The 25,184-nt window shown below is 49.2% G+C and overlaps 2 protein-coding genes across 2 annotated transcripts in view; one reads left to right on the forward strand and one right to left on the reverse strand.

The window, feature by feature from the left end:
• Window positions 1-25,184, reverse strand: part of IMMP2L (inner mitochondrial membrane peptidase subunit 2) — a 375,089-nt gene that overhangs the window by 193,763 nt on the left and 156,142 nt on the right. The window lies entirely within an intron of this gene.
• Window positions 21,128-24,124, forward strand: LRRN3 (leucine rich repeat neuronal 3). Its single transcript, XM_016220456.2, has one exon. The coding sequence runs from the start codon at window positions 21,484-21,486 to the stop codon at window positions 23,605-23,607; it is 2,124 nt and encodes a 707-aa protein (XP_016075942.2). The 5' UTR covers window positions 21,128-21,483; the 3' UTR covers window positions 23,608-24,124.

Here is a 25,184-nt window from a genome sequence, read left to right on the forward strand (position 1 = left end):
TTCATTCAATAACCAAATTTTAGGATTGAAAGGGACCATGAGTAGCTGGTCTAAAACGCTCATTTCACAGGTGAAGAAACGGAGGCCCAGAGGCTTTCACATCCTTGCCCTAAATCACACGGCTTATCCTGGAGGCCTGGGGTAGGACGCCTTGGGGTGCTCCTTATGGCACCCCACTCAAATTCTGCCAAGTTTTCAAAGATAGTATTTTTTTTTAAAGTGTTTGTGTGTGTCAGGGGGAAGCTCATAGACATGTGGAAAAATAAAATAAGTAGGAATTGTCTTTCCAGATAATCAAGCATCTAAAATCAAAAGCAGACACTCAGCCATAGAGGCAGTGACGGCCTTGAGTTGTGTCTGCCTTGTTTAACTCGGGCGTATCGTTAGCTGTGGTTTAAATTAAGAAGGGCAAACCCGTAAGTCACCTGTTGGATACAGTCCTCGATATTCCATAAAAAGTCATAAACGTTAGAGTTTTGCCCTGTTCTTAAAACCCCTTAGTAATAACACTGCCGTTGTTCCCCTGGAGACCCAGCTGTCGATGAGCCACTGTTTTTCCAGGCGTTCTGATGACTGCCCACATCCCTTTGGTCCCGGGTTTCACTGGCACGTTTTAAGGCTCCTACTGTGCCCTCTTCATGTACAGTGTCCATCCCCGGGTCCCAGCCTCCGTTCGCTGTCCTCGGATAGCGCCCGCCCCTGCCTCTCTGCGGCCCCCCAGCTCACCGGTGCGTTTCCAAAGCGGGAGCAACAGCCTTGCGGCCGCGCCTCCTGCATGTCACAGCCCTATTGTTGCTTTTTTGGCAAATGCCTTTCCGTTTCTAAATGTGCTCCCCCAAGTTTGCTTGAGATAATAGTAATTAACTGACTCAAACTTTGGGGAAGGAAGGAGAAACAACAACAGAAAACCAACAATTGTGAACACTCGCTTGGAGCCATACGGTGACCCGCGCTTCTCACGGCGCCCGGCTCGGGAAGGTGCGAGGATGGCCGGCTTTGCTGGGAGACTGGAAAAGGGGGTCCATGAGGTTAGAGGGCCGCCGCCGTCAGGGGTAACACGGGGTGCACGAGGCCCTCTGGCTCCAAGGACGGGCAGAGGGGGGAGCCCGGCCCCCCTGCACCGTGTCAGCCTGTGAGTAATCGCTCCCTTCTCCCGAACTCCCACCCGAGACTCCGAGCTTCCCTCGTGCCGTGCCCGCCCTACGTGGGCAGATGCTCACAGGGAGAAATCTGTACTTAATTTAAACCGCAGCTAACGATACGCCAGAGTCAGACACAACCGACGTCTCTTCTTGGGGGGAAGCCTGCGTGCGGTGAACCTCTTCACCCATGTGTCTGTCTGACGGCATCAGCACTTGATAAACAGATACTTGGCCACGGCCTCGAAAGAAAAAAAATGGATCTCTAAGGTGGCATGAGTAAATTACTCAGGCACGTTCCAGGGGGCTGGGGAATTTTGAACTAAGTCCTCAAAGTCACTTGAAGTACCACCGATAAATAAAGTGTCAACCTAAAAGCAATTTCTCTGGCATCTCCTCCCTGGTTTGTTTGTCTTGGGGAGGAAATGACATACAAGGACCTCAAAATGCCAGTAAATTTATTCACGTTGTTCTGAGAGATTTGGTCTTTCAAAAGTGATATTGTCCTTGGAATAAGTGGAAATCTCTCAGACGCGTGTTCTCCGGGCCGCCCTGTCAACCCTTACTTCCAGAAGGGGTAGCAGCCCGCAGGTGACGGCCACTGTCTGGGTGGAAGTGTATTCATCGCCATCGAGTCCAGGTCTGCACTGGGAAGGCCAGGCTCCCCAAAGACCCACGGAACCGACTCAAGGCTTAGCATCAACAGGCAGCATTTTCTGTATATACCAGAGGCCTGGAACCCTGGAGTTTAATTCCCCGAGGAAACGGGGGAGGCAGGATTCCTGACTAGAACAAAGCAGGACCTCTAGGAATGGGGGGACATGTCCCCCCGGGACTGAGCCTCCTCATGGGTTAAGGCCAAGCAGTGGTCTCAGAAAGACTCAGGACCCACAATACTTATCAATGACGCCAATAATATTGGGTATTTGGACTGCAGAATACACTTAAAGAGGACTCATTGTCATTGTGGTAGAGAGGATTGATTCGTGCTTATTAGAAATTTTCTCTAAAATTACAAAATTAATACTATGACTATAAAGAAACAAAAGGCAAACATTTTAGTAGATTCATTTCCCTGGTATAAAATTGGCTCCATAATATCTCAAGAGTCTCATAACACTGATAGGATAGGTCAAGGTATTTAAATTACATGGTCAATTGATTTACGGTTTACTTTTGTTAAAAAAATAAAAATTCAAAAAATGTTAGATACAGACATGTGTTTCCAGAGATACAATTCATATTGGCCTTTCTGTCCTTAGAACATCTTCCTCATCACTGTATTCAGATGCCCAAGACATCATGGTCTTCTCATCGTTTGCTAGCGGTGTCTCTGGGCTCTACATTTCATTCTGTTTTCATCAACAATCTGTCACTCAGAAATACCAAAATACCGAATACTCAACATATTTCACAAAGAGTACATGGGACCACGATGGTCTTTATAGACACTTTACTAACTGTAGGGGGTAGTATCAATATACCTCTAGACAGATCATATTTTGATTCTCCAAAGGCCAAGGGATTAATGGTCTTACACTGCACATGTCTAAGGCACTGAGACCAAGACACTAGAGAGGAAACCGCACAGGACCGAGTCTGGGTTACAGTGCTCTGTCATTTGAGAGGAAGGACAATCCGATGGGAAGGGAAAGCCAAAGCTATCACTGTATAAAAAAGAAATCTATTCTGAGCTCTTACAAAACCTGGAAGCTCCATCCCTAGGAAGTCTTGAATGAAAACCATGTAAATGTCCTTATAAGATGTGAGTTTAGACTGTCTTCACCCAACACAATCTTGCGTGAGCGGCTGAACTGTCTCCCTTACGAAACATGCGGTTCCCATTTGTCGCTCTGACTGTAGCTTATCGCCCATGGCTGTTTCCCCAAACACTACAGCTGCTGAGCGTTACAGGTGGTGCTCAGCTAACCTTTAAGACCAGCGAGGTGCTTGCCAAATGACCATTTTGTGTCACAAGCGAGCGGGGCCATGGCAACATCCACACCTCACTGTCCGCTGCGCGGGCCACGCAGGCCACGCGGCCACGGGAACGAAGGAGGAAGCCGAGGTCCGAGCGGCACAGACCGCTGCCAGCAGACACGCCCGAGTTCCGATCGTGTGGCCACCCGCAGGCCGTCCTTCCCGGCTCGGACGGGTCAGCCACCGGCGGGTCTCCCAGCGCAGAGAAGCATTTTCTGGGCTGAACCTTGTGCTGAGCACCTCACGCATTTTCTCCTTGAATCCTCATCAGAAGAGTATGAAACGGAATATTCTTAAGCCCATTTAACAAACGAGGCTTAGGGAAGAAAAGCAACTCGCTTCAGCTAATGCAAGGAGGAGAGGGAGAGGAAGAGGGCCCCAGGGCCACCGGCTCCAAAGAACGAACCTCTGTACAGGGGGTGACACTCTCCTGCGGGTGCTGCCCGACTGTGGCCAGTGCTCACTGCCTCGGGAGTCAGGTTCTCCATCAAAGTGCAGTCACCCGCCCGTCGTTCCTGCCATGTGCTGTGCTCATACTAGGAGCTCAGCTCTCCGTAGGACCCACCCGGTCTCCTTTTCGTCTCTGAGAGGAGAGAGATGATTTATGGATACTTCAGTACCAGCATCCGTTTGATTCATTAAATGATGCTTGCACTTGGGTTCATGGCCAGACCTGTGGCCTGGCCCCTTTCAGTCTCCTTTTCTCACATTTTCCCGCTTCTCTACTGAGGTCAGACAGTGCGGTAACTGGCACAAGGGAAAGTGCCAGTGTAGCTCACAGGTTTCATCTCCTCACTTATCACAATCCCACTGTGGGCCCAACACCCACCTGGGGGTCCTCCCTTCCCTCCTGCATTCTCTCTTAAAAACAAAGTTGCTCTGAATATTTCACTGCTAGTAGGATCATTAATTTTCAACAAAGCCCATCAACCCCGCTCAGTATTAATAAGCTCCTGGCTCTGCACCGTTAATTGGTGAGAGCTGTAATCCCTTTTCCAAACTGATCGTGCCGGGCCAAACCCCCAACTTTCGCCGAAGGGCTCCACACCAGCTGTCTGCAGAACTTCAGCATCACTCACTGGGTGACCCCTCAGAGAGCTCTCGGGGGGTCCGTCAAGTTGACTGTCCTACATGCAAAGGACTGAATGGGAAATTAAGGCCAAAATGTTACTGAGGGTTCTTCCATTGATTAGCAATGGGGCTTAGAGGACTCACGTCCATATACGATTTCTTTCAGAAGGAAGATCTTTTCTTAAATTATGAGTCATTAGGCAACTGAGAAATAAAGCTCAAGTTGAAGGTGACAGGAAGTTAAAACGTCTGTGCATCATGAAAAGACTAACACATGTAAGGAATAAAGAAGAATCATGTAAGTTTCACATAAACTTCTGGATTTTTTTTTCCTGTTGCTTCTTACACTCAACAACAGCGAGGAGGAGGAAGGGTTCTGGCCAACAGCTACTCGACCAGGACCATGGCCTGGACCCCGGCCGAGCTCTTTACACACCTCACGTCATCTGGAATCACAGCTCCATGAGGGAATGAGAACCGGGAGCATCCACCAGCTTCCCACATTGGCAGGATCCCAGCTTGAACCCTGAACCTCTGACTCCAAAGCCCATTCTACTAAGATCATGCCATTGTCTCCCACATCACATATTTCTTAGAATTAGCACAATATTTGTCCTTTGGGAAGCATTTAACTTTTCGTGCAGAAACATCCAACAACAGGCCGTTTCTACAGTTCTAAACTCCTCAGCAAAGATCAGAAATCTCATATAATAATCCATCAGACTTGACAGTGCTGCCACGTGGTGCAACCTGATTAATATTTCATGCAGAATATCATGAACACTTAATATGATTCAATTAATCTAAAATAAAATTATGACTTGTGGACTTTCTACTCAAATATTCTCATTAATCTGTGAAAATTCAGAGGTACAATGTGTAGAAAAAATGATCATGGTTGGATTCCAGGAGGACCTATGAGCATCTCAGGTCGTTACTGTTTCTGAGGGACTAGAATCAAGAATGAAATAAGGGAAGTTTCCTCTACCATAAATATCCTGCAAATTGAACACACACAAACATGTTTCAACCCTACCCGTCCCCCCTGAACGGGGCTCACCATATTTGGGAAATACCTGAAACTTCTTTACATTTTTCTATATTTTATACACACAGGGAAGATGAACACCTGTAAGTTCAAATCTGCCCCATATTTATCCTCAGACTAGTTCCTCCCCGACCGCTCTGTCCTGCCTCCACTCCTGACCACGCCACTGAAGGTAACGGTATATCGAGTTCTTAACCCCTTAAGCATGGGGCTTCCCCTCTGGCATAATTACGTTTAATTATAAGTCAAGGTTCTACTTCGTACTGTACTTGATAGAGACGTCTATTCATCTTTGAAAGGAAAGATGTTCTAAAATAATATACCATTCATTTAGATACACATCATTCAGATATACCACATCATGGTCATTTAATCAATAACCATGGATACTTCCATAGCCAATGAACAGAAACCTGAAATACTGAAATTCTATCCAAAAGTTTTGCTAAACATATTCATTGTGTAGACTATATATATGGTGGTCTTTTTCCCCAAAAAATGTTTTTCACTGATTTGAGAGAGGAATTGAGGGGGGAAACGGTATATATCTTCCTTGTAACATTGAAACCAAGTTCATTACGCTGTACCTGTGACGATCTGCATCCTGTTCACTTGAGTGCTTGTGTTTCACACAGAATCTCACATCTCGGAGAGTGGCGCCTGAGGCTCCCTGGTAATTTTTTGCACAAAGCTTCAGACCAGTGGTTACAGATTCAAGCCCCTCTTCTCTGTCCCTCGCCTGCCAGTTTGGTTTTGGCTTTAGTAAAAAGTGCTTATTTGTGGGAAACGAATGCTTGAATACGCACGGCATGGGCGTACAGTCGGTGTCCCGAGTTGTATTTTTCCCGAAAGAAGCTGGGCGCAGGCTGTGGCCGAGTGAGGCGGGGATCTGGCTGAGACGTTCCCGCGATGCTCGAAGTTGACGCGAGTGAGACTGTGGCAGGGACAGTCCCGTCGCTGACACCCCAGTCTGAGGCCCACCACCCACAGCCGCTCCTTGGCTCTCAGAGCATGTCTCGAGGGTGGCAGATGACACATCCTTAGGCGGAGTGTCTACCAGAAAAGAACAAGGCTGCTTTCCCCGGCACGTGCACAGCCCCGTTTTCAAATGTCCCGCCACGCTCCCCGTGGGACTCCACTGAGGCCCCGGAGCTCCCACTGGCACCACTAAGGCAAGAAAGAGCGACTCCTGCGCTGACCGGGGTTTGCGTCACGTGCCCGGAATGACCCGAGTCACAACGGGTGTAGCAGGACCATGGAAAGGAGAGATTTCACAGGTACTGGCACTTGCGCAAAGTGACGCCCCTAGGTCAACACGTAACTGGGACCAGAAACAGGATGATTCGATACCCGCCCAGTGGTTATCTCACAGAACAGGAAGGACTGCGCGGGGAGCGCTCGGGAAGGCTGGGCCGCAGGCGCCTATCAGCCCCCCCCCCCTTAAGCACCAGACGGCCGGAGGCCCCCAGACGGCCCGCAGAGCTCAGCAGGGCGCCTCTGCCTGGGGCCCAACTCGGCCCCACGGAGCCCAGCAGGGCGCCTCTGCCCGGGGCCCAACTCGGCCCCCCCGAGCCCAGCAGGGCGCCTCGGCCTGGGGCCCAACTCGGCCCCCCCGAGCCCAGCAGGGCGCCTCGGCCCGGGGCCCAACTCGGCCCCCCGGAGCTCAGCAGGGCGCCTCTGCCCAGGGCCCAGGTTTCCAAGGCCTCTCCGCTGCTGAAGGCTGGCAGAGGCCAGGTTCAGAGCATCCGTCACTGCTCAAGATGCCCCTTAATTGGCATTTTGTTGACAGCATGTGTTGCTTCTGCTGGGCACCAAGCATGTGAGTTTCTCAAAACTGGGGTTTTGAATTTGTGCCCTAAAGTAACTTTAGCTGAAAAGTAGTTTTGTTTCCTTTTTAAATGAGGCAAATGAAAGAGAGTGACAGGGAGAGAGGGAGAGAGAGAATATTAAACAGAAAACCGCAAATTAAAAAATGGCCACCATACAAAAAGCAAGCTTCATATTTACCTAAAGTAGAAACAGAAAGATCTAGTTCTTTGTGCCATTGCATGGGAAATTTCTACTCCCTGTGGACATTCCAGCCCCAATTTAAAAGGCTCTGAGACCATTCTGCCCTAATCTTCTTTGCTGGGGACTTAAGAAGCTTTCTTACAAACACAAAATAATTATACTTTTTGATATTATAAATCTCGTTGCACACTTTTTTTTTTTTTAACTTTTAAGAAAACCTTGTTGTAACTTTCTCCCCAAAGAATGCATAGTCTAGAATAATAAGCGCTTCTGGCCCCGAGATGCTAAAATAAACACTTTAAATTGCTGACTCTAACATGATCTTCTTTAGGACCATAAAGAATCCATTTATCATGACTTACAGAGAAGGCATTCATTTTTATCTCGTTTGAAAAGTCCTTCCTGGGAGCACCAAAGAAGAATGTTCCCATCACGTTTTCCCAGTCTCCGTAAGCCTTTGTTTCCCCCCGAGTGTAACCAGATCTTAGAAGCGACAAGTGTCCTATCCCATCATCTCCAAAGATTGACCAGCATGTTTGCAGACGCAAGGCTGATGCGTGGGTTTCCAGAGCTCTCTCTAGCCCAATGCCAACTTCACACACACACAGGCCTACCCGCATCCACCCCCCGCACAAACACTGGGCTTTTTTAAAAAAAAAACATTTGCCGACTCCTAGAAGTCCTTAAGTTTATAAATATCGCAGTTAAGTCCAGGCGCACTTACTTGAACCTGGTTTCCAGTAATTTCTCTTCTTCTGAGACATGCCGTAAACTGAGCAGACAAGTGCGGTGGTGCATTGTAAGAGTTATTTTCATAGAAATAACCAGAAAAAGAAAATCTAGTCAAGTGAAATCCTACAACCATCTATGGAAATCAAAGACCAGGGAGCAGCTCCGTTTTATCTGCATCTCTCCTCTCCTCACACCCGCCCCTCCCGCCCCACTGAGCCTAAGGCACCACCAGGTCTTCTGAGTTGTAATCATATCGTGACTGTTATTAATTTGAAAGTGATGGGTAATTAGTGATCACTTTCTACAACTCCAGTGAAGTCTTAAGAACATTTATCTTTGTAGTAAGAGCATTACGTGCCTTTTTATTTTTATTTATTTTTTTTCACGGCTTCCCTGAGGTATGATTATCACCCACCTTGTAACAGATGAGGAATCGATGACAGAGGGAGAGAGAGACCCAGATCCATGACTGATCCCCAGTCCCGAGGCTGCCCCTCCCGAATTCCATGCAGAGGGTCCCCGAGGGCGAGAGAGGGAGATGAAGCACCGGCGCGGGCTACGTAACAAATCCTGGCTACGTGTGGGGCAGGGTGGGGACAGTGAAGGCGACATTCCTGTAACACGGGTTTGGGGGGAAGGCTACATTTTCATTTCAGTCCCCAAGCATAACGCCTCTCTATTAAAAATTTTTAATGTTGACATTACCGCAGGTGCCCCCACGCCCTCCCCCCTTTGCCCACCTCAGCTCACCTCTGCCCCCCCCTTGGCCTTCACCAAACTATTGCCCTAGTCCATGGGCTCTGCATATATGTCCTTTAGCGAAGCCCTTCACCTGCTTGGGCTACATTCAGGCACCTCTTTGAAAGCCAAATTTGCTCGAGAAGGTCTTGGGCTGTTGAAAGATTCCTTCCTGCCTGCCTCCCTGCACATACCTGTCCACGTTGCTCGCAGCTTGAGCTAGTTTTGCATCATTGGAAATGATAAAAATCCAGGTAGGAAAGAGAGAAGTCATGCACTTCTCGTCCTCCCCCCGCCCCTCACCGCGTCCTGCTTCCCCGAGTGTATGCTTCTGCCGCCGTGGTTCAGCATTTCCCTGGAGAGTGGACCAGTTTCCTTGGTCATCTGCGTGAGACTGACCAGGCACCACCCTTTGTTCTAGAAATGTCCTCGTGTCTGTTGCTAGTGCTCCGAGTTTTGGGCTGAGTGTCCGTGTCCTGTCGTTGAGTAGCTGACACCATCACTCCCATGGACTGGTGCCAACACCCCTTAGAAAGGGAGGCGGGGATATGACACGAGCAACTGCTCAGTACGGTGGCCAGCATCGTTTCGGGCAGTGCTAAGGAACAAAAGTCTCATTAATCCCCCTACCTAGCCTGTTTGGGTTTCAGATTTTTGGAACAAATGCTAAAGAAATGTGTTTGAATGGAGGGAAAAGGAGGGTTGTTAGTAGGGAAGGAAAGTGTGGAGGACTTGCCACAGGGCAGGGAGAGTCCTGAGCGTATTGTGATAAACTGTGAGTTGTACTGCTTATCAAATTCAAAGGATGCCCGTCAATGCCAGGCTCCCAGTCCACTGGAAGCAGGGCCAGCCTCTTCAGAGCGAGGGTCAGGACTCCTGGGGCCCGGGCAAGAGAGGAAAAGCAAGCAGAGGGGACGGGAGGGTCTTAGTCACAGGAGGAAAACACAGGAAGGAAAGGGGACTTGCAGTGGAAACAGCTGTTAGAGGTGAGCTGGGTGCAAAACGCGGGTCCACTTGCTGGCACGCGGCGAGCAGAAGCATGACCTTGGGCATGACCTTGGATATCCAAACGCACCCCAGGCCGAGCACCTTCTATTTCCACAGCAAAGAAATCAAGGGGACAAAAATGTACTCTTCTCTGGAGATTGAAAACATGTATTTTCCAAAAAAAAAAAATAACAACTGCAAAAACTTTTCAAGTGCCCTTTCAAAATTAATTTGGCTCATCTCCATGAGATGAACCAAAGCATCCACGCATCCACGTGCTGAAAAATGACAACACAGATGTCAGATAACCTTCTTTTTGCGACAACAACCGCCTGCGGACCTGACAGCTAGCCGTTCCAGTCAAGCCCGCGTTCAGACTCAAATGATGTAGCCAGAGACAGAAACCTAACTCCAGGCGGCACGCGGAGACCTCGGGGCATAGGAATCGGCCAAATGGGGCTGCGCAGGTGACCGTCTTCCCGACAACAGAACTTCACCGGCTGACAGTTTGCGTCGGGCTGCCCGAGTCTGCGAGTCACAGAAATGGGTTGCTGTGGCAACGGGACCGCTCAGCCGGCTGGCGAAGCCAGGGAGAGCCCTCCAGCGCTGCCTCGGACACGGCACAGCCACCGCCTGTATTTTCACTGTCCTTCCCGCCCCAAGAGAACAAGCCTCCTGACAGTAGGTGTCCTTTCATCGCTCTAAAAATGGGCTCGCTCGCTGTCATTTGCATGTTTATTGTGAGCAATAAACCAACTTATGCAAATGGGGAAAAAATCCATAGAAATATCAGAGAGATGCGTACGGATTGCCTGAGTCACACGAGTGCGACCGGGCAGGGCTGCCGTCTTTTACAGCATCCCCACGTATACCATCGGCAGCTTTCAGCCAATTACCTGCCCTGGCGTATGGATCACACCCACGGGTGCCACTCCCAGGGACACGGGGAGAGCTCGACGCTTAAAGCACCAGCAAGGGCAGGCTCGTTTTCCCGGCCTGCAAACAGGGCGAGGCGTGAATAGGAGACCGCCCGTTTTCTTGGAAGCCTGTTCTTAACCTCGCAGTGACACGCATGGGATCTGTTCACAAGATGCTGTGCGGGGCCACAGAACACACCTCGTTACCCACACCTGTGCGCCATGGAGCAAGCCAGCGGCCGCCCCCGTGCCGGAGGAGATGGGGAGAAGGGTCATCTCTGAGCTGCTTGCTTCCCGGTTGGGAGTCAAAAGAGGGGAGGCAAATATTAGAGCATTTAAAGCCCTGAAAATGGGTCAATACAAGCTCGAGCCATTCGTTATTCCCCTTACTCAGTGGCGAGCTGGATAACTCTGCAAACTCTCCAGACATTGGACTGACGTGGGGAGGTCCCCTCCTTTTGAGAGAGCAGGAGTATCAGCCCTTGACGCAATAGGGGTCTCTGGAAGCTCACTGGTTTGTAGAAAGCTAAGAAAAATGGTCCACTTAAAAAACTAAAAAACAAACGACAGACAGGCAGACGTGTCTCCCCACCAGCACCAGCAGCAAACCCTTCTGGGGCCCTCCCACCCTGTGCCTGAGTTAAGGGCTCCCGGCTTTGAGGCAGGGCCGCAAACAGGGTAAGGGGAAGTGCGGTAGGGCTGCTAAGATTCCAGGGAGGCGCAATATACCAGGATGCAAGATACGAGGGGTGTACCGTATAAATAATAAGATGACAGGAACTGAAGTCTCAGGGTGCGACACTTCGTATCCAGGATGCAAACAGAAGTGTCCCCGACAGGCTCCTGAGGGAAGAGTGTCTGACCGTATGCGGTGTTTGTCTTCTGCTCCACTTAATCATACTAAAGAAACGGAGTGAAACACGCAGATAGGGTTTGGTTTGTTTTTGTTTTTTTTCACTTTTCCTTGGGCAGCGATAGAGAGCAATCAATTTAAAAATAATTGGAGACATTTGTGTCTGGCTCCGAAGGAAAAAGGGAAGCGAGCGTTCGGCAGGGCCACACGGAGTCCCTGGCCTCAGAGCAGCTCCAGCGCTCTCTGCGTGCACTCGAGCCGCTGCTCACTGCGCTCAAACCAAAAGCAGGGACTCTGCGCGCACATCCTAGGAGATCAAAGTCTCTGTCAAGCCAGAGAAGGCCCAGTTGAGCTGCACTGTGACTTGCAGATGCTCGTGAAGAGGCAATACTTAGAGTTGCTCTCCCTAGAAAGTGAAAAACATCCGTCCCCCCTCCCCCCATACCTTCCTCCTTTCCTCTTGGACCCAGAATGAGAAGAGTGTCCGTTTAAAAAGTCTAATTCCGTAGGCATGTAAATTGTCCTATGTCACATTTACAACGCCAGCCCCGCGGCAGCTGAAGCTCCCCTTCAGCTTCCCTTCCTGTGATAAGCAGCTTACGTCCAACGGATGCGCCACCGGGGGACGTGGGCAGTCGCAACATTCTAGGCCCTTTGCCATACACACAAAAAATTCTTGGTTGGTTTTTTGTAAACTGGCGTGAAAGCCACTTCTGTTCATTATAAGCATGTTCGAAAAAGGCAACCAAACGTGAAGCAATGACTAGAAAGATTCTGTGCATGCAGAAGGAGCATTTTGCATCTGACTTTGAAAGAAATTTTTAATATCCACTTGCTTTAATTAAGGCACTGCTGATGTGATCACCTCAGATATGAGAGTCCGTGAATGAGTTTTATGCCCTGATGAAATGTCAAGGCCAGAGATTTGTTCTATCAGATACAGCGAACGATAGTTTTGTTGGATAACAATAAACTCCCAAAGAGTTATTTCAAAACGCGTTCTTTTCACAGTTCTCAGCAAAAGCATAAAACGCCGATATCCATGCTACTCTGTGAGATAGCATGAAAATCACTATTTTGTTATATGCAGAACAAAAACTGAGCTACCCAGAGACCATCCATGCTGGTTCTTGTCGGAGGGATATTCTCTGAAATGTAAGTTTGAGTTTTTTGTGATGATACTGTAGCTAAAATATTCTTCATTTTCTGTCCGCAGTACATCCTAGACTCTTGTCCATGAGGTTCCTTATCTCCTTGGTAGACCAATGGCTTTCTGTCCTGCCAAGAGTTCAGCAAGGAGTGCAGAGGTGATGGGAAGTATTTTGTTCCCATGCTTTTACAGCAGGCCTCTGCTACAGACTCATCCCTCCTGAGATCGGTGTAAAAGCATTTACTTGCGGCAACCAATATAGAACAAACCATTTGGGCTTTTTCGGTCTATATGCCCATCACGCCCTCCCACGGACAAGACCCCGGGGAGAGCAGTGCTGGCGAGAGCAGACGCCACACGGCAGCACACGTGCTCCTAGAAGCAACTCGAGCTGGAACCACTGTTCATTTCTCTTCTTTTAACTACAGCAGGGAGATGGACAGTCTTTGGGTGACTCAAAGAACGGAGACTTCAAAGACTTAGGTTAGGGCACTGGGCTGTCTTCCAATGAAGGAGAAAAATGATTTAAAAATTGCCTGAATTATCTGGGTAATTACCCCAAATGCATTCATCTGAAAGAGGGTCCACGTGAGACGTGCATTTCCACTCCGCTCTGCTGCGAGGCAGCAGGCAAGTAGTTCTCCCGTCACTCAAACAGGGGAGTTTGCGAGACAAACCCTCCCCACGGGGCTGGAAGTGCTCCTGGAGATAAAAGGAGGGAGTTGCTCAGAAATCAGGCCACAGCACTCGCTCCCAAATCAGCTGGAACTGGACCATAGAAATGAGCTTTTAGAAACCAGAAGTATCAGGGAAAAAGGAAAGTGTATTTAGGAAGATTCCTCTTCTTCACCCGCGTGATTTTTAAAAGAAATAACAATTGATGCATAACTGAATACATTACCCAAAACATCTACAAATAAAAATTGGAACAAAATAGGAAACTTTAGTGCATAAGTTTAGTCCAATCACATGGAGAATTTCCTGAGCAGAACTAAAGCACCTGAGTATACACACGCACAAGCACACACTTTGCCAAGAGAATCATTATTTTTCCTACAAGACACACACATGTCCCTGACATAGGAGTCAAAGAACATCTCCGAAGTCTCTATACATTTGTACGGGTCCTAAGAATCCTTCTATAGACTTCTTCTGGTCCTAGCAAAATCAGCACCCCTCTCTATACGCCATCGATTGTTACACATGTAAAATATGTGAATAAACACGGTAAAACCCGAAAATATCACGAAATCTCTGGGCAAATTCTGTCAGTCATATGATACTACATTTGCCCAAGGGAGTAGCGAGAAGCAGTTCTGAGCGTATTTACTGAAGGTCAGTACAGCAGTTATGTCATTACCGAGCCTGAAGGGACCTCTCGTTTTAGAAGTGAAGTCGCCGGAGGTGACAGGTCTCCTCCTGACTCCTGGGTCTCATTCCTTTGCAGTAATTCCCTGCCGCTGACGTGCTGCTAACCACCCAGAGGGAGAGCCGGGGTTCATCAGAACATGAAGCTAGCTTTCCATGATCCCGGCTCCCAATTTGGAAAATAAGACGATTATGCCGCAATCTCAGATGAGGGAGTGTTGAGCGTGAAGCATAAATGAGTGCTGTCCCCCACGGATGCCTCGACCTGGCTCCATATAAAAGCTAAGCGACGGGGACATGATAAAAGGAAGTTAAGAACGCAAATCAGGCGGTCAGGATCCACTGGCTCGCACACGCAGCGGGTGAGATAGTGTTGGGCCGCGTTATAAACGAGAGTCCCCCACCCAGGGACGCTTCTCCTGGAATAAATACAGGCAGAGAGAGGCAAGAGCTGGCTCGGAAACACCATTTGTTTTGCTGATCATGTACAAAAGCCATCTTCACATATAATGCTATTAATGAAGTGTTCGGTTGAGCAAAAACGATAATTAAAAATAAATACAAATCAGAATTCTTCTCGTAATGAGAAACGGCAGTATCACAACAAGCTGGTAATTTCGGAGCACACAGAAACCGCAGCGCACCAGGACACACTCCTGAGGCCCAGACGCCATCCCACCTCCAGAAACCGTAAGAGAAGGCTGGGCTAGGACTGCCTCCCACAGATCGGGGGGGGGGGGGGGCATCTGAAGTGATTTTTTTTAAAGAAACAATCCTGATTCTATTTTCTTTTAACCCCATGGCTCTCCCTACATAGCACCAGACTCACGTCTGAAAACGGCAGGAAAAAACAACAAGTCCAAGACTCCCTCAAAATCTGCACAAATCATGTTTTAAGAGTTCGGAGGGGGTAAAAAATTATACTGTTTAAGTTACTCCCAGTTTCTCTAAACAAAATGCATTGCAAGGACCACATTTTAATCCAAGGAAGTCAGCTGAGCTTAATCCCACGGGGGTGGAAATGGCCCATGACATGTTTATAGATCTTTACTAATGTTCCCTGTGTTCAGATATAAGGCCTTGAACGTGACAAGATAATATCAAATAATAAAAATCTTCCCTATTTTTTTCTTTTTACCTATAGTATTCCTATCATAATAATAAGAGAGGCTCTTAGCTAGTTTGAGGATCCCAAAATACCCGATTTGAGAATCTGAAAGTATCACAGCCTAAGGAAATCATTCTCAGAGATACTGTCCACTAAATACACGGGTATTCTTTATATGCCTTCTAGTGCATATGTACTGCCTGGCCACAAAAATAACTCTGCTCTGATAAATGGACTCCTTTATCATGGTGACGCTGTAAGAAATCTCGACGGGATTTTCTAGAACCTTAGCCATCCATTTGGAAACAACGGTGACAATTCTGCCTGAACCCCAGATGTTGCGGGGACCTCGGTCTGAGAGCAACATGGTTTATCTGATCCCACAGCAAAAGTGGGCCTAGGAAACAGGCTTCGTTTCCCGGCTCCCTTCTGCATCTCTCAGCCGCCTCCTCGGGTCATCGCAGTGACGCTCTTCGGTCAGAGACGACGCAGACGACACAAGCTGCGGCACCCGCCCAGCGGGAGGAAACCCCTTTCTGAAGAGATCCAAGATGAGTGATGCCAGGTTAGCAAGTGCTTGAGCGGAAGCAGAGCTTCGCGGTTGTCAAGAAAATGAGACACGTTAAATGTTTCAGTGTTTGAGCAAAAATTGATTCGGACAGAGCAGCTCAAACCAGAAGTGGTCCGGGGGCTCCGCTGGGAGGAGCTCGGGGGGAGTTTTATGGAGAAAGCGTAGCAGCGAAGAAAGGGGAGTGTGATGGGCGGTGGCTTAAAGCCTAGGCGGCTGTTAGGGACCCGCCGTCCCTCGGTTTCCATTTCAGCACCTCGAGTCGTTCACGGGTTAGCGTTTGCTCCGCCTGTGACAGTAGGGTCACCTCAGCGTGATGGTCTCCTTGTTAATTGGTGTAGCAGCGGCTAAGTCTGGGCTTTAGAGGCTTAGCAAAGGGAGCGAGTCCACGTCTGAGGAACAGTGAACTGGCAAGTCAGCCTCTTGGGCTGCGTGATCATTGTCTACAGAAAGGGCTGGGTGAGGACCGCCTGTGAGAATTCATGGGGGCATGGCCGGGGCACACGGGACATGTCTGCTACTGATGTGTTATTAACCGCTGCTCCCACACCGGTCCCCCCCCAGAGCACCTCCTCCTTTCTGCCCCATCCCCTGGGCAGCCAGCACCTAACTGGGGAGGCTGCCGGCCACCCTTCCACACCGTGAAAGGAGAGGGGCCTTTGGATTTCGGTCAAGGCCAAGAAAAATAGACCTAACCTTGGCAGGCCCGTGGACTGAGATGATGGAGGGGAAATTTGCACTGGGAAGGATGCCTGAGGTTTCTCCAGCTTTCAACACTCCTCAGGAATCAACCACTTAGCATGAGTCACTTGACCCCTGAGGGCCTCCATTACCCCATTTCTAAGAGACCCTGGGAGCTGGTTCCGACACTGGGGTCTTTGCAGCCCCTTCAGGATCAGAAGCTATGGGCGGGAAGACCAAGGTGGGTACCATCTAAATCTTTACAGACACCACCTCACCTCCTGTGCTAACCAGAAAATATCTTCTTTCCTATGTCTGACTTATAATGAATCTGGGTAAGGTTTCGTTTGAAAAGTTTCACAATGGAAATGAGGTTGAGAACCAATGGATCCGTATGCCCATTCCAGCTAAAAATTTCTGACACCAAAAATATGCTGATTTTCTATTCTACCAGATTTATTCAGGTGGTTCAAACTTATTATCAAAAACATCTTTATTTTTAAATTTAGCAAAATCATAATAAATATATTGTTCATATATCAGTATTAATAGTTAGTCACAACTCATTTTTGCTCCATTTACTCCATCAAGGGACCTAATCTAGGCCATTTACATCCCCAGTGGTTAGTTTGCCTTAATTCCATGACTAAACTAACTCCCTTCTTCATTTACGACTGTGTAGATATGAACATAAAATGAAATAGGAAAAACAGTTAGTTAATCTGATCGCGTTTAAAAGCCCCGTAATGACTAAAATCCACTGATCCTGTGTGTTGATGACATAGGACCGGAGTGAATATAAACTTGCAATCGGTTCAGTGCAGAGGCTGAGCTGGGGAGTCGGCTCGCCCACAGCGGCTCAGACCCTTCCAAACACCGTTCCCGCTGGCCGCGCAGCGTCAGGCGGGCCCAGGCCCTGGGGGACCGTGGGAGCCGCAGTTTAGAGTTGAACGTTCGCTCCTCTGCCGCACAGGAGGGCAGGGTGTCCCGTGCACAGTGGCAGAACCATCCGGTGACCCCGACCCGCGTCTCGTAACTAGAAGCAAATGCCCTTTCCCTTTAGGGAATTTGTACCAGCAGATGAACATGTGGGCACAGCATCCGGTCAGCTCTTCCCAGCAGTGCCCCTCCCACTCCCTAAAGTCGGCATTCGGATGCAAACCATCAAGTAGCTTTGGGGAAAAGCAGAAGTAGTTGGCAGGGGGGGAGTAGCGTCGGTCAGGGACGCACGTGGGGCAGCTGATCCCTCGGGAAGGGACGGGAACCCTCGAGCAGAGCTGTCGACGAGCCGCACAGGCCAGGAGCCCGGGCGAGAGCCCGCGGGCAGAAGGCGGGATCCTCACACCACTGAGCTGAGCCCGCGGTTTGCCGAGAAAACACACGGCGCGGGTTCCTGCGGCCACGGCAACTTGCTGTCTCCCCCGTTTCTGAAGTCGAGTGTCAATGTCTCTCTTCTTCAGACTCTGTGGCCTTTGTCACACACAGTGGGGGCCGGGAAGGAGCCGCGCTTCGCTCCCGAGCTCCGCGGTGTAAAACGGCATCGGGAAGGGCGGCTTCACCTCTTCCCGGGGGCTCCCGTGTCCCGCCGGGGCTCTGATAAGCATTCAGGTGGCCCCGGCGGGCGGGCAGAGCTGGGGTTCCCGCCTTTACCTCCCGGGCCAGTGCCCGCACGGCCCTCCCACGGTCAGGGGACAGCTGGGCCCGCACCCGCTGGTCACCCCTCTCACGGCCGAGACCTCGGAGCACCCGGCTCGTCTCACTCACGCTCCCTCTCCTGGGTCAACGGCACCTGCCCAGCAGCAGGTGCCCAACCAGTGCTTCGGAAATGACGGGAGAACAGAAGGAGCTGAAGAACAAAGATCTTTTTATCAAACGAGAAGCATTTGCTCTAAGTTCCCACACATCCAGAAGCAATTTCTGTATTTAGGTGAAACAAGTCTCAAGTTGCGATGAGTGTTCACAGCTATCACAGGTATCATAAGACATGAGAACTCTGAAAGTCACTTTCTTTTAATGGCTCAAACGGCAACTTTCAGGCTGCGGCCAGAGTATAATTCTACACATATTATACATATAATTTAAAACACAGAAAACAATTTCAGGTCTTTGACTCTCCCTCAGGCAAAATCCACGTGCAGGAGCGAATTACAAAAATCAAGGATACTGTGAAGAAAATTCAGGAAGCACAGAAGGGCATGTGTATTAGGACAAGTCCACATCTTAAAATGCTTTTTAAATTATTTGTTTTTAAGTCTTCTGAACCAACCCACACAAAAAAGCCTCAAGTTAACTGGCAATGAAGAATAATTTTTAATCTTTCAATTTTTAAAAATCTCATGAAATAGAGATTAGAAACAAAAGCACAGTGCCTGATACAATGGGCCCTCAGCAAATATTTATTGAAAGGTTGGACAGAAAAATAAATGAAAGACAGAAGCCTAATATGGGCTGACTCTGAACTTGTGTGAGTCACTCATTCAGACCATTTAAGGGGCCTCTGTACAAGACATTTCCCTGAGATGTCGGTTTCCTTTCCTGGTGACATTTCGTTAACATCACCTTCTGAATTTTAATAATATTCCATCATAATTTATTTTGTTTTAATATATGAAAGAGTCTGTTGCCTTTAAAACTAAAAGAAGGAACCAAAAGACCTTCTAAAATAGTTTTACGTAAGAAAGAAACAACTGAAAAGAACAGTAGTTCGTTATGAGTTGGCTCCTGGCTCCTGAGAGTGTGACCACGTACATGAAGACTCACCCCCCCAAAACTGGGACTCATTTCAAGACGACGTATCCACTGTTAGTAATGTTTACTTGTGTATGGTTTATTTACCATGTTTTAAGGAGGAAAAGCGACATATTTTACCCACAAGTGATCTACTTTACACCCACCCATTGGCCCATCCACGCAAATGTCGTATTTATTGAAGGCCTACTTCCAGAACGTTCCAGAACATTCCTGCGCGAGGCTCCAGAGCACCTTCCCAACCAAGAGTCCTAAACCCTTCAAAACGCAAGCTGAAACACTGATTTCTTTAAGTTCAGTTTTCCTACTCTTATTACATAAGGAGGGGGGGCGGGAATCCCACATCCGCTGTGACACTGCGGACTGAGCAGCGCAAAGGGGAGAGCGTGTCCAGGTCAGCTTTCTGTCGTCCGGCTGTGAACCCAGTTACTGGGACTCTGAGGGTGCTCATTAAGTGTCGACTGAATAAATGACGGAGCAGACCAAGAAGTGCAGACCGGTAGTTACAGGATAGCCACGGGACGTCACGCACGGCCCGGGAAACGGTCAGTAACACTGTAGTAACTGCGCATGGTGCCGGGTGGGCGCCGGAAACATCGGGGGGAACTGACTTTGTAAGTTAGGTAATTGTCTAACCGCTATGCTGTGCACCTGAAACTAATACAAAATAGTGCTGAATGTCAACTGTAATTGAAAAATACAATTTAAAATAACATTAGGAGTAATAGCTGGAAGTTCAGGTGAGAGAATGTAGAAAAGCAAACCGGGAGGAACAAAGACACTTACTTCCAGGTAACTTAGCGCTTATGGGGACTTCAGGATAAAGTCACATCCTTAAAATGAAGAAAAGAGGAAGGTTAGGTGCGACTGTGAATTGTAAGTGGTTTATAATTTTGAAAAGCAAGGGATTTATTTATTTTTTACTAAAAAAAGAAGTCTGTCTCTCTCCATAGAGGCCACATCCCCAAATATATTTCTCTCTGCCCTGTCTTATCGCAGAGCCAGTCAGGCGTGCATTGGCAATGTCGCAGTTGGGCAGAGACGAAAGAGCAAGGGTAGTCCCAGCCCGATTATTCGGCCAGTGGGGGTGCTGGAGCTCAGAGCCCCAGAAGAGTGGCCCCACCCCGGCCCGCGGCCCACTCCCCGCAGGCAGAGCCCCCAGCGGTCACCGGGGGAGCGTGTCAGTCCAAGGACTGAGCTGTCTGAAAACGCAGCACCTATCAACACTGCGACTGGGTTTTGCATTGCTTATTTTTATGTGATAAAGACATCAGTATCCATTTAAAAGAAGGAATATGTAAGTGCCTGTTTTATTGCTGTAATAAAGTTACTTTTTCCCTGTTAGGGACTAATGGGATCTAAGTGATTTTCAGGGAAAAGTAAAACAGTCGAACGTGAATCTGAATTTCACTTCTTCAGGATGACACTCCACAGGTGCATCTACGGCAAGTCAGACTCCTTCCCCTCCCGATGCTGCAGAATTCCAGTCCCTGGACACAGAGGAGGCGGGAGACGGGTGTGAATGAGAACGGGGGTCCAGCCAAGTGCCAGGGCTTTCTGTTCGTTTTACAGTCACGCCCTGCGGACCTGAGAACCACAGGCTACCGCATCCGATTGCATTGAACAGTATCGTTTCTTTACAACCTTTAATTTTGTCTAAGAGGGAAAAGCACCCATCACCCCTGAAAGGATTTTTTTCCCCATTTACTAATTGTCAAAGAGAATGACAAATATAACAAACAAAAGTAAAATGCATAAGCAAGTAAAATTTGGAAATAACAGAAAATTTGTGGAAGCGGGTTCATTATGTTTAATACGATTTCAGCCTCCTGAAGGTTCCGCTTCGCAGGCTGCCCAGTGTCTGGGCCAATAACCATCAAGGCTACAGTCACCCGAACATACTGCTGTTCACTGTCAACGCTAAGAGTGTCACCAATGAGATCACCGTCCGTAGTTCATGGATATTCATTATGGTATTTTTTTTCCCTTTGGGCTAATTCTTTCCTATGTTTTATATTATTATAGTTACATCACAGTGCCATTCCTGCAAGGACCGAACTGCCATGGGATTTGAATGTCACACCCGGAAGTAAATGAATTGCTCAGTTTCCTGGGACCACCTGCTCGCGCTCCATCTTCAAAACGTGCATCCGTGTCCCGTCAAAGGGGCGATCGCGACCCTCCCTTCTCCAACATGCGCGACGTCTCCGGACGGTGCAACTGTGGCACGGGCACCTGGCTCCATGAAGGAAAACCCCGCGGCTCTATGGCGCGCATCGTTTGACGGGCGCGACTACTCCCCTCGTCGGTGGGCTCCCGCTGAACCCGCGAGCAGGGGCTGTGGAATCCTCAAGGGCCCGTGACACCGCTGAACAGGGCGCTAAGATGAAGGACATGCCACTCCGCGCACACGTGCTACTGGGCCTAGCGATCGCGACACTGGTGCGAGCCGTGGATAAGAGGGCGGATTGCCCGCAGCTGTGCACGTGTGAGGTCAGGCCGTGGTTCACGCCCCGATCCGTGTACATGGACGCGTCCACGGTGGACTGTAACGACCTGGGGCTCTCACGCTTCCCAGCCAGGCTGCCTGCCGACACCCAGGTTCTGCTCCTGCAGACCAACAACATCGCCCACATCGAAGGCTCCGTGGACTTCCCGGTGAACCTGACCGGCCTGGACCTATCGCAGAACAGTCTGTCCTCGGTCCGCAACATTAACGTGAGAAAGATGCCTCAGCTGCTCTCCGTGTACCTGGAGGAAAACAAGCTCACCGAGCTGCCCGAGAGGTGTCTGTCGGGGCTGAGCAGCTTACAGGAGCTCTACGTGAATCACAACTCGCTCTCCGTGATCTCGCCGGGGGCCTTCATCGGCCTCCGCAACCTCCTCCGTCTTCACCTCAATTCCAACAGGCTGCAGGTGATCGACAGCCAGTGGTTTGACGCCCTCCCCAACCTGGAGGTTCTGATGATTGGGGAGAACCCGATCATCAGGATCCGAGACATGAACTTCAAGCCGCTCGCCAATCTCCGCAGCCTGGTTATAGCGGGCATAAACCTCACGGAAATCCCCGACGACGCCCTGGTCGGCCTGGACAACTTGGAGAGCATCTCTTTTTACGACAACAGGCTTAGGAAAGTGCCCCAAGCTGCGCTTCAGAAAGTGGCGAACCTCAAGTTTTTGGATCTCAATAAAAATCCCATCCACAGGATCCGGAGGGGCGATTTCAGCAATATGCTGCACCTGAAGGAGCTGGGGATCAATAACATGCCCGAGCTCATCTCCATCGACGGCCTTGCCGTGGATAACCTGCCCGATTTAAGGAAAATAGAGGCGACCAACAACCCCAGGCTGTCGTACATTCACCCCAACGCGTTTTTCAGACTCCCCAAGCTGGAGTCGCTCATGCTCAACAGCAACGCCCTCAGCGCCCTGTACCGCGGCACCGTCGAGGCCCTGCCCAGCCTCAAGGAGATCAGCATCCACGGCAACCCCATCCGGTGCGACTGCGTCATCCGCTGGATCAACATGAACAAGACCAGCGTTCGCTTCATGGAGCCCGAGTCGCTGTTCTGCGTGGACCCGCCCGAGTTCCAAGGTCAGAACGTGCGGCAGGTGCACTTCCGGGAGATGATGGAGATCTGCCTGCCTCTCATCGCGCCCGAGAGCGTCCCCTCCAGCCTGGACCTGGACGCCGGGAGCCACGTCTCCTTACACTGCAGAGCGACGGCCGAGCCGCAGCCCGAGATCTACTGGGTAACGCCCTCGGGTCAGAAGCTCGCGCCCAACGCGCTGACCGACAGGTTCTACGTGCACTCCGAGGGCACCCTCGACATAAGCCGCATCGCCCCAGCGGACGGCGGCCTGTACACCTGCATAGCGACCAACCTGGTGGGCGCCGACTTGAAGTCCGTCATGATCAAAGTAGACGGTTCCGTCCCCCAGGATAACAACGGATCCCTGAATATTAGAATAAAGGACGTCCGGGCCAATTCGGTTCTGCTGTCTTGGAGGGCGAGCTCTAAGGTTCTCAAATCCAGTGTCAAGTGGACAGCCTCCGTCAAGGCCGAGTCTTCCCAGGCCCCCCAAAGTGCGCGCGTGCCGTCTGACGTCAAGGTGTACAACCTCACCCGCCTGAACCCTTCCACTGAGTATAACATATGCATTGACGTCCCCACCGTCTATCAGGAGAACAGGAGACGGTGCGTTAGCGTCACCACCAAAGGGTCGGACGCCGGCGGAGAGGCGAATGCGGGGAGCAGCCGCACCGCGCTCCTGGCCTGCCTTGGGGGCCTTCTGGGGGTTATCGGTGTGGCGTGTCTTCTCGGCCGCCTCTCGCACAAAGTGAGCGGCGAGGCCGGGCAGGGCCGCGCCAGCGGTTACCTCCCGAGGCCGGCCCTGGCGCTCAGCGAGCTTCACCCCCTCGTCGAGCTCTGGGAGGCCGGCGACGGGCAGAGCGCGGCGCTGGAGGTGAGAGCCACCGTCCTAGGCGCGCCCGCGCGCGCGTCCTAGGCACAGCCGGGGCGCTTCGGGGGCCCAGGGCCGCAGCTGTGCCGGGAAGGAGGAAAGACGGAGGGTGTCCCTTCCCCAGAGGAAGCTGGAGCTCCGCCAGTGCTGCTCTTACCAGCGGAAAGGTCTGCAAGCTCAGCATCTGGATTCGCTGGCTTCGAAGGGCACCGTGGCAACCAAATAATTCCATTTTCTAGGACTTTCACGTGACTCTGATGTCCGGACAACGGTTACGGTGGACGAAAACGTTTCTGTATTTTTTTTAAGTATATAAGCGTAGTGGAACTGAGCAATACCTCCTGCTGTGTTGTATCACACATATTAGCCACGAGTTTTTGCCGTGACCAGATACACTTGAATTGACACGTGGTGTAATAAAAACGGACAGATTCTGTAGAGTAGACACAGTGAGTATGTTGGCCTCTTTTATAAGGAAAAAAAAAAAAATACATTTTGGATTAAAATCAATTGCTTTTGTCTTGGTTTTGTTTCTAAATAAAGAATAATTTCTGGGAAATGTCATCGGACCAGACATCCTTTAAATGGCAACATTTTTAAAAAAGTGTTTTTCTATAATGAAATCCGAAGTGCTAAGAGTAAGACACGTTCGCTGGGTTCTGTGACTACATTTTTATAACGCACAGAAATGGATTGGAGGAGGCACTTTCTCGATATTGAGAGGCAATCATCACGTTGGATTTAACCCTTTAATGGGTGATGAAAAGAAACCCCCTAGGAAATGATGTATTCACTTAGAGATTTCCTTTGCTTAACAAGAAGCTTTTGTAGTGGGTTTAATTATTGAGTTCATATAATGTAAATCGATATCTGAGGAACTGAAGGTCTTATTTTAATAATTAGTAGTAGCTCAACTTTAAGATGCTTGCTTAGCAGAAAACGGTGCCAAATTTCAGCAGGACTTATGATGTGGGTGGAATCTTCAAACCTCTCTGTGATTCCTAATACTTAATGCACTTCGCTGCGGCAACAAGCAAATAATGAAATAATTGGCCCTGTTGCAAACATAGCAACGGAACAACATGTTCTACATAATCCCCAAAAGAAGGACATTTATGCACTTATATAACAACTATATAACTTAAAGCAACTTATAGGTGCTGACTTGAAGTCTGTTGTGATCAACACGCATGGTCTTCCCCCCAGAATAACAATGAAATTTAGAATTTTAGAGGTCTAGGGCTTTCCAAGACTATAATTGTAGAATTTTCCTTTAAAATGTATTGAATTAGTAGCAGAAGTTTATAGGTTCAGCTTTATGAAATTCTCCCTTTTATTTGCTTCCCCCCACTATAAAATGGCATGAGTCAGATAATTCCAGAGTTCAATAGAAACTTAAGTGGAGAGTTTTCTTAATGAGAGGACAAGCGTCTCAGACAATTTAGAGGCAAAAAAAAAAAAAAAAAAATTAGGTGCAGTTCTTTATGACTATATTTAAGGCACCTGAAAAATACAACTTAACAAGTTGACAATCATTGAATTGAAGTGCCAAGGACCTTACTAATTCTTTAAGAGTCTTACATAGTAAATGTGTGGATTTTACTGGGGGGGGGGGGCTGGAA

This window comes from Miniopterus natalensis, chromosome 10 (assembly GCF_054644295.1).
Source record: "Miniopterus natalensis isolate mMinNat1 chromosome 10, mMinNat1.hap1, whole genome shotgun sequence".
Taxonomy (NCBI): domain Eukaryota; kingdom Metazoa; phylum Chordata; class Mammalia; order Chiroptera; family Miniopteridae; genus Miniopterus; species Miniopterus natalensis.

Coding starts and splice junctions, on each gene's coding strand:
- LRRN3 (XM_016220456.2), top strand. CDS start 21,484: ATGAAGGACATGCCACTCCGCGCACACGTGCTACTGGGCCTAGCGATC.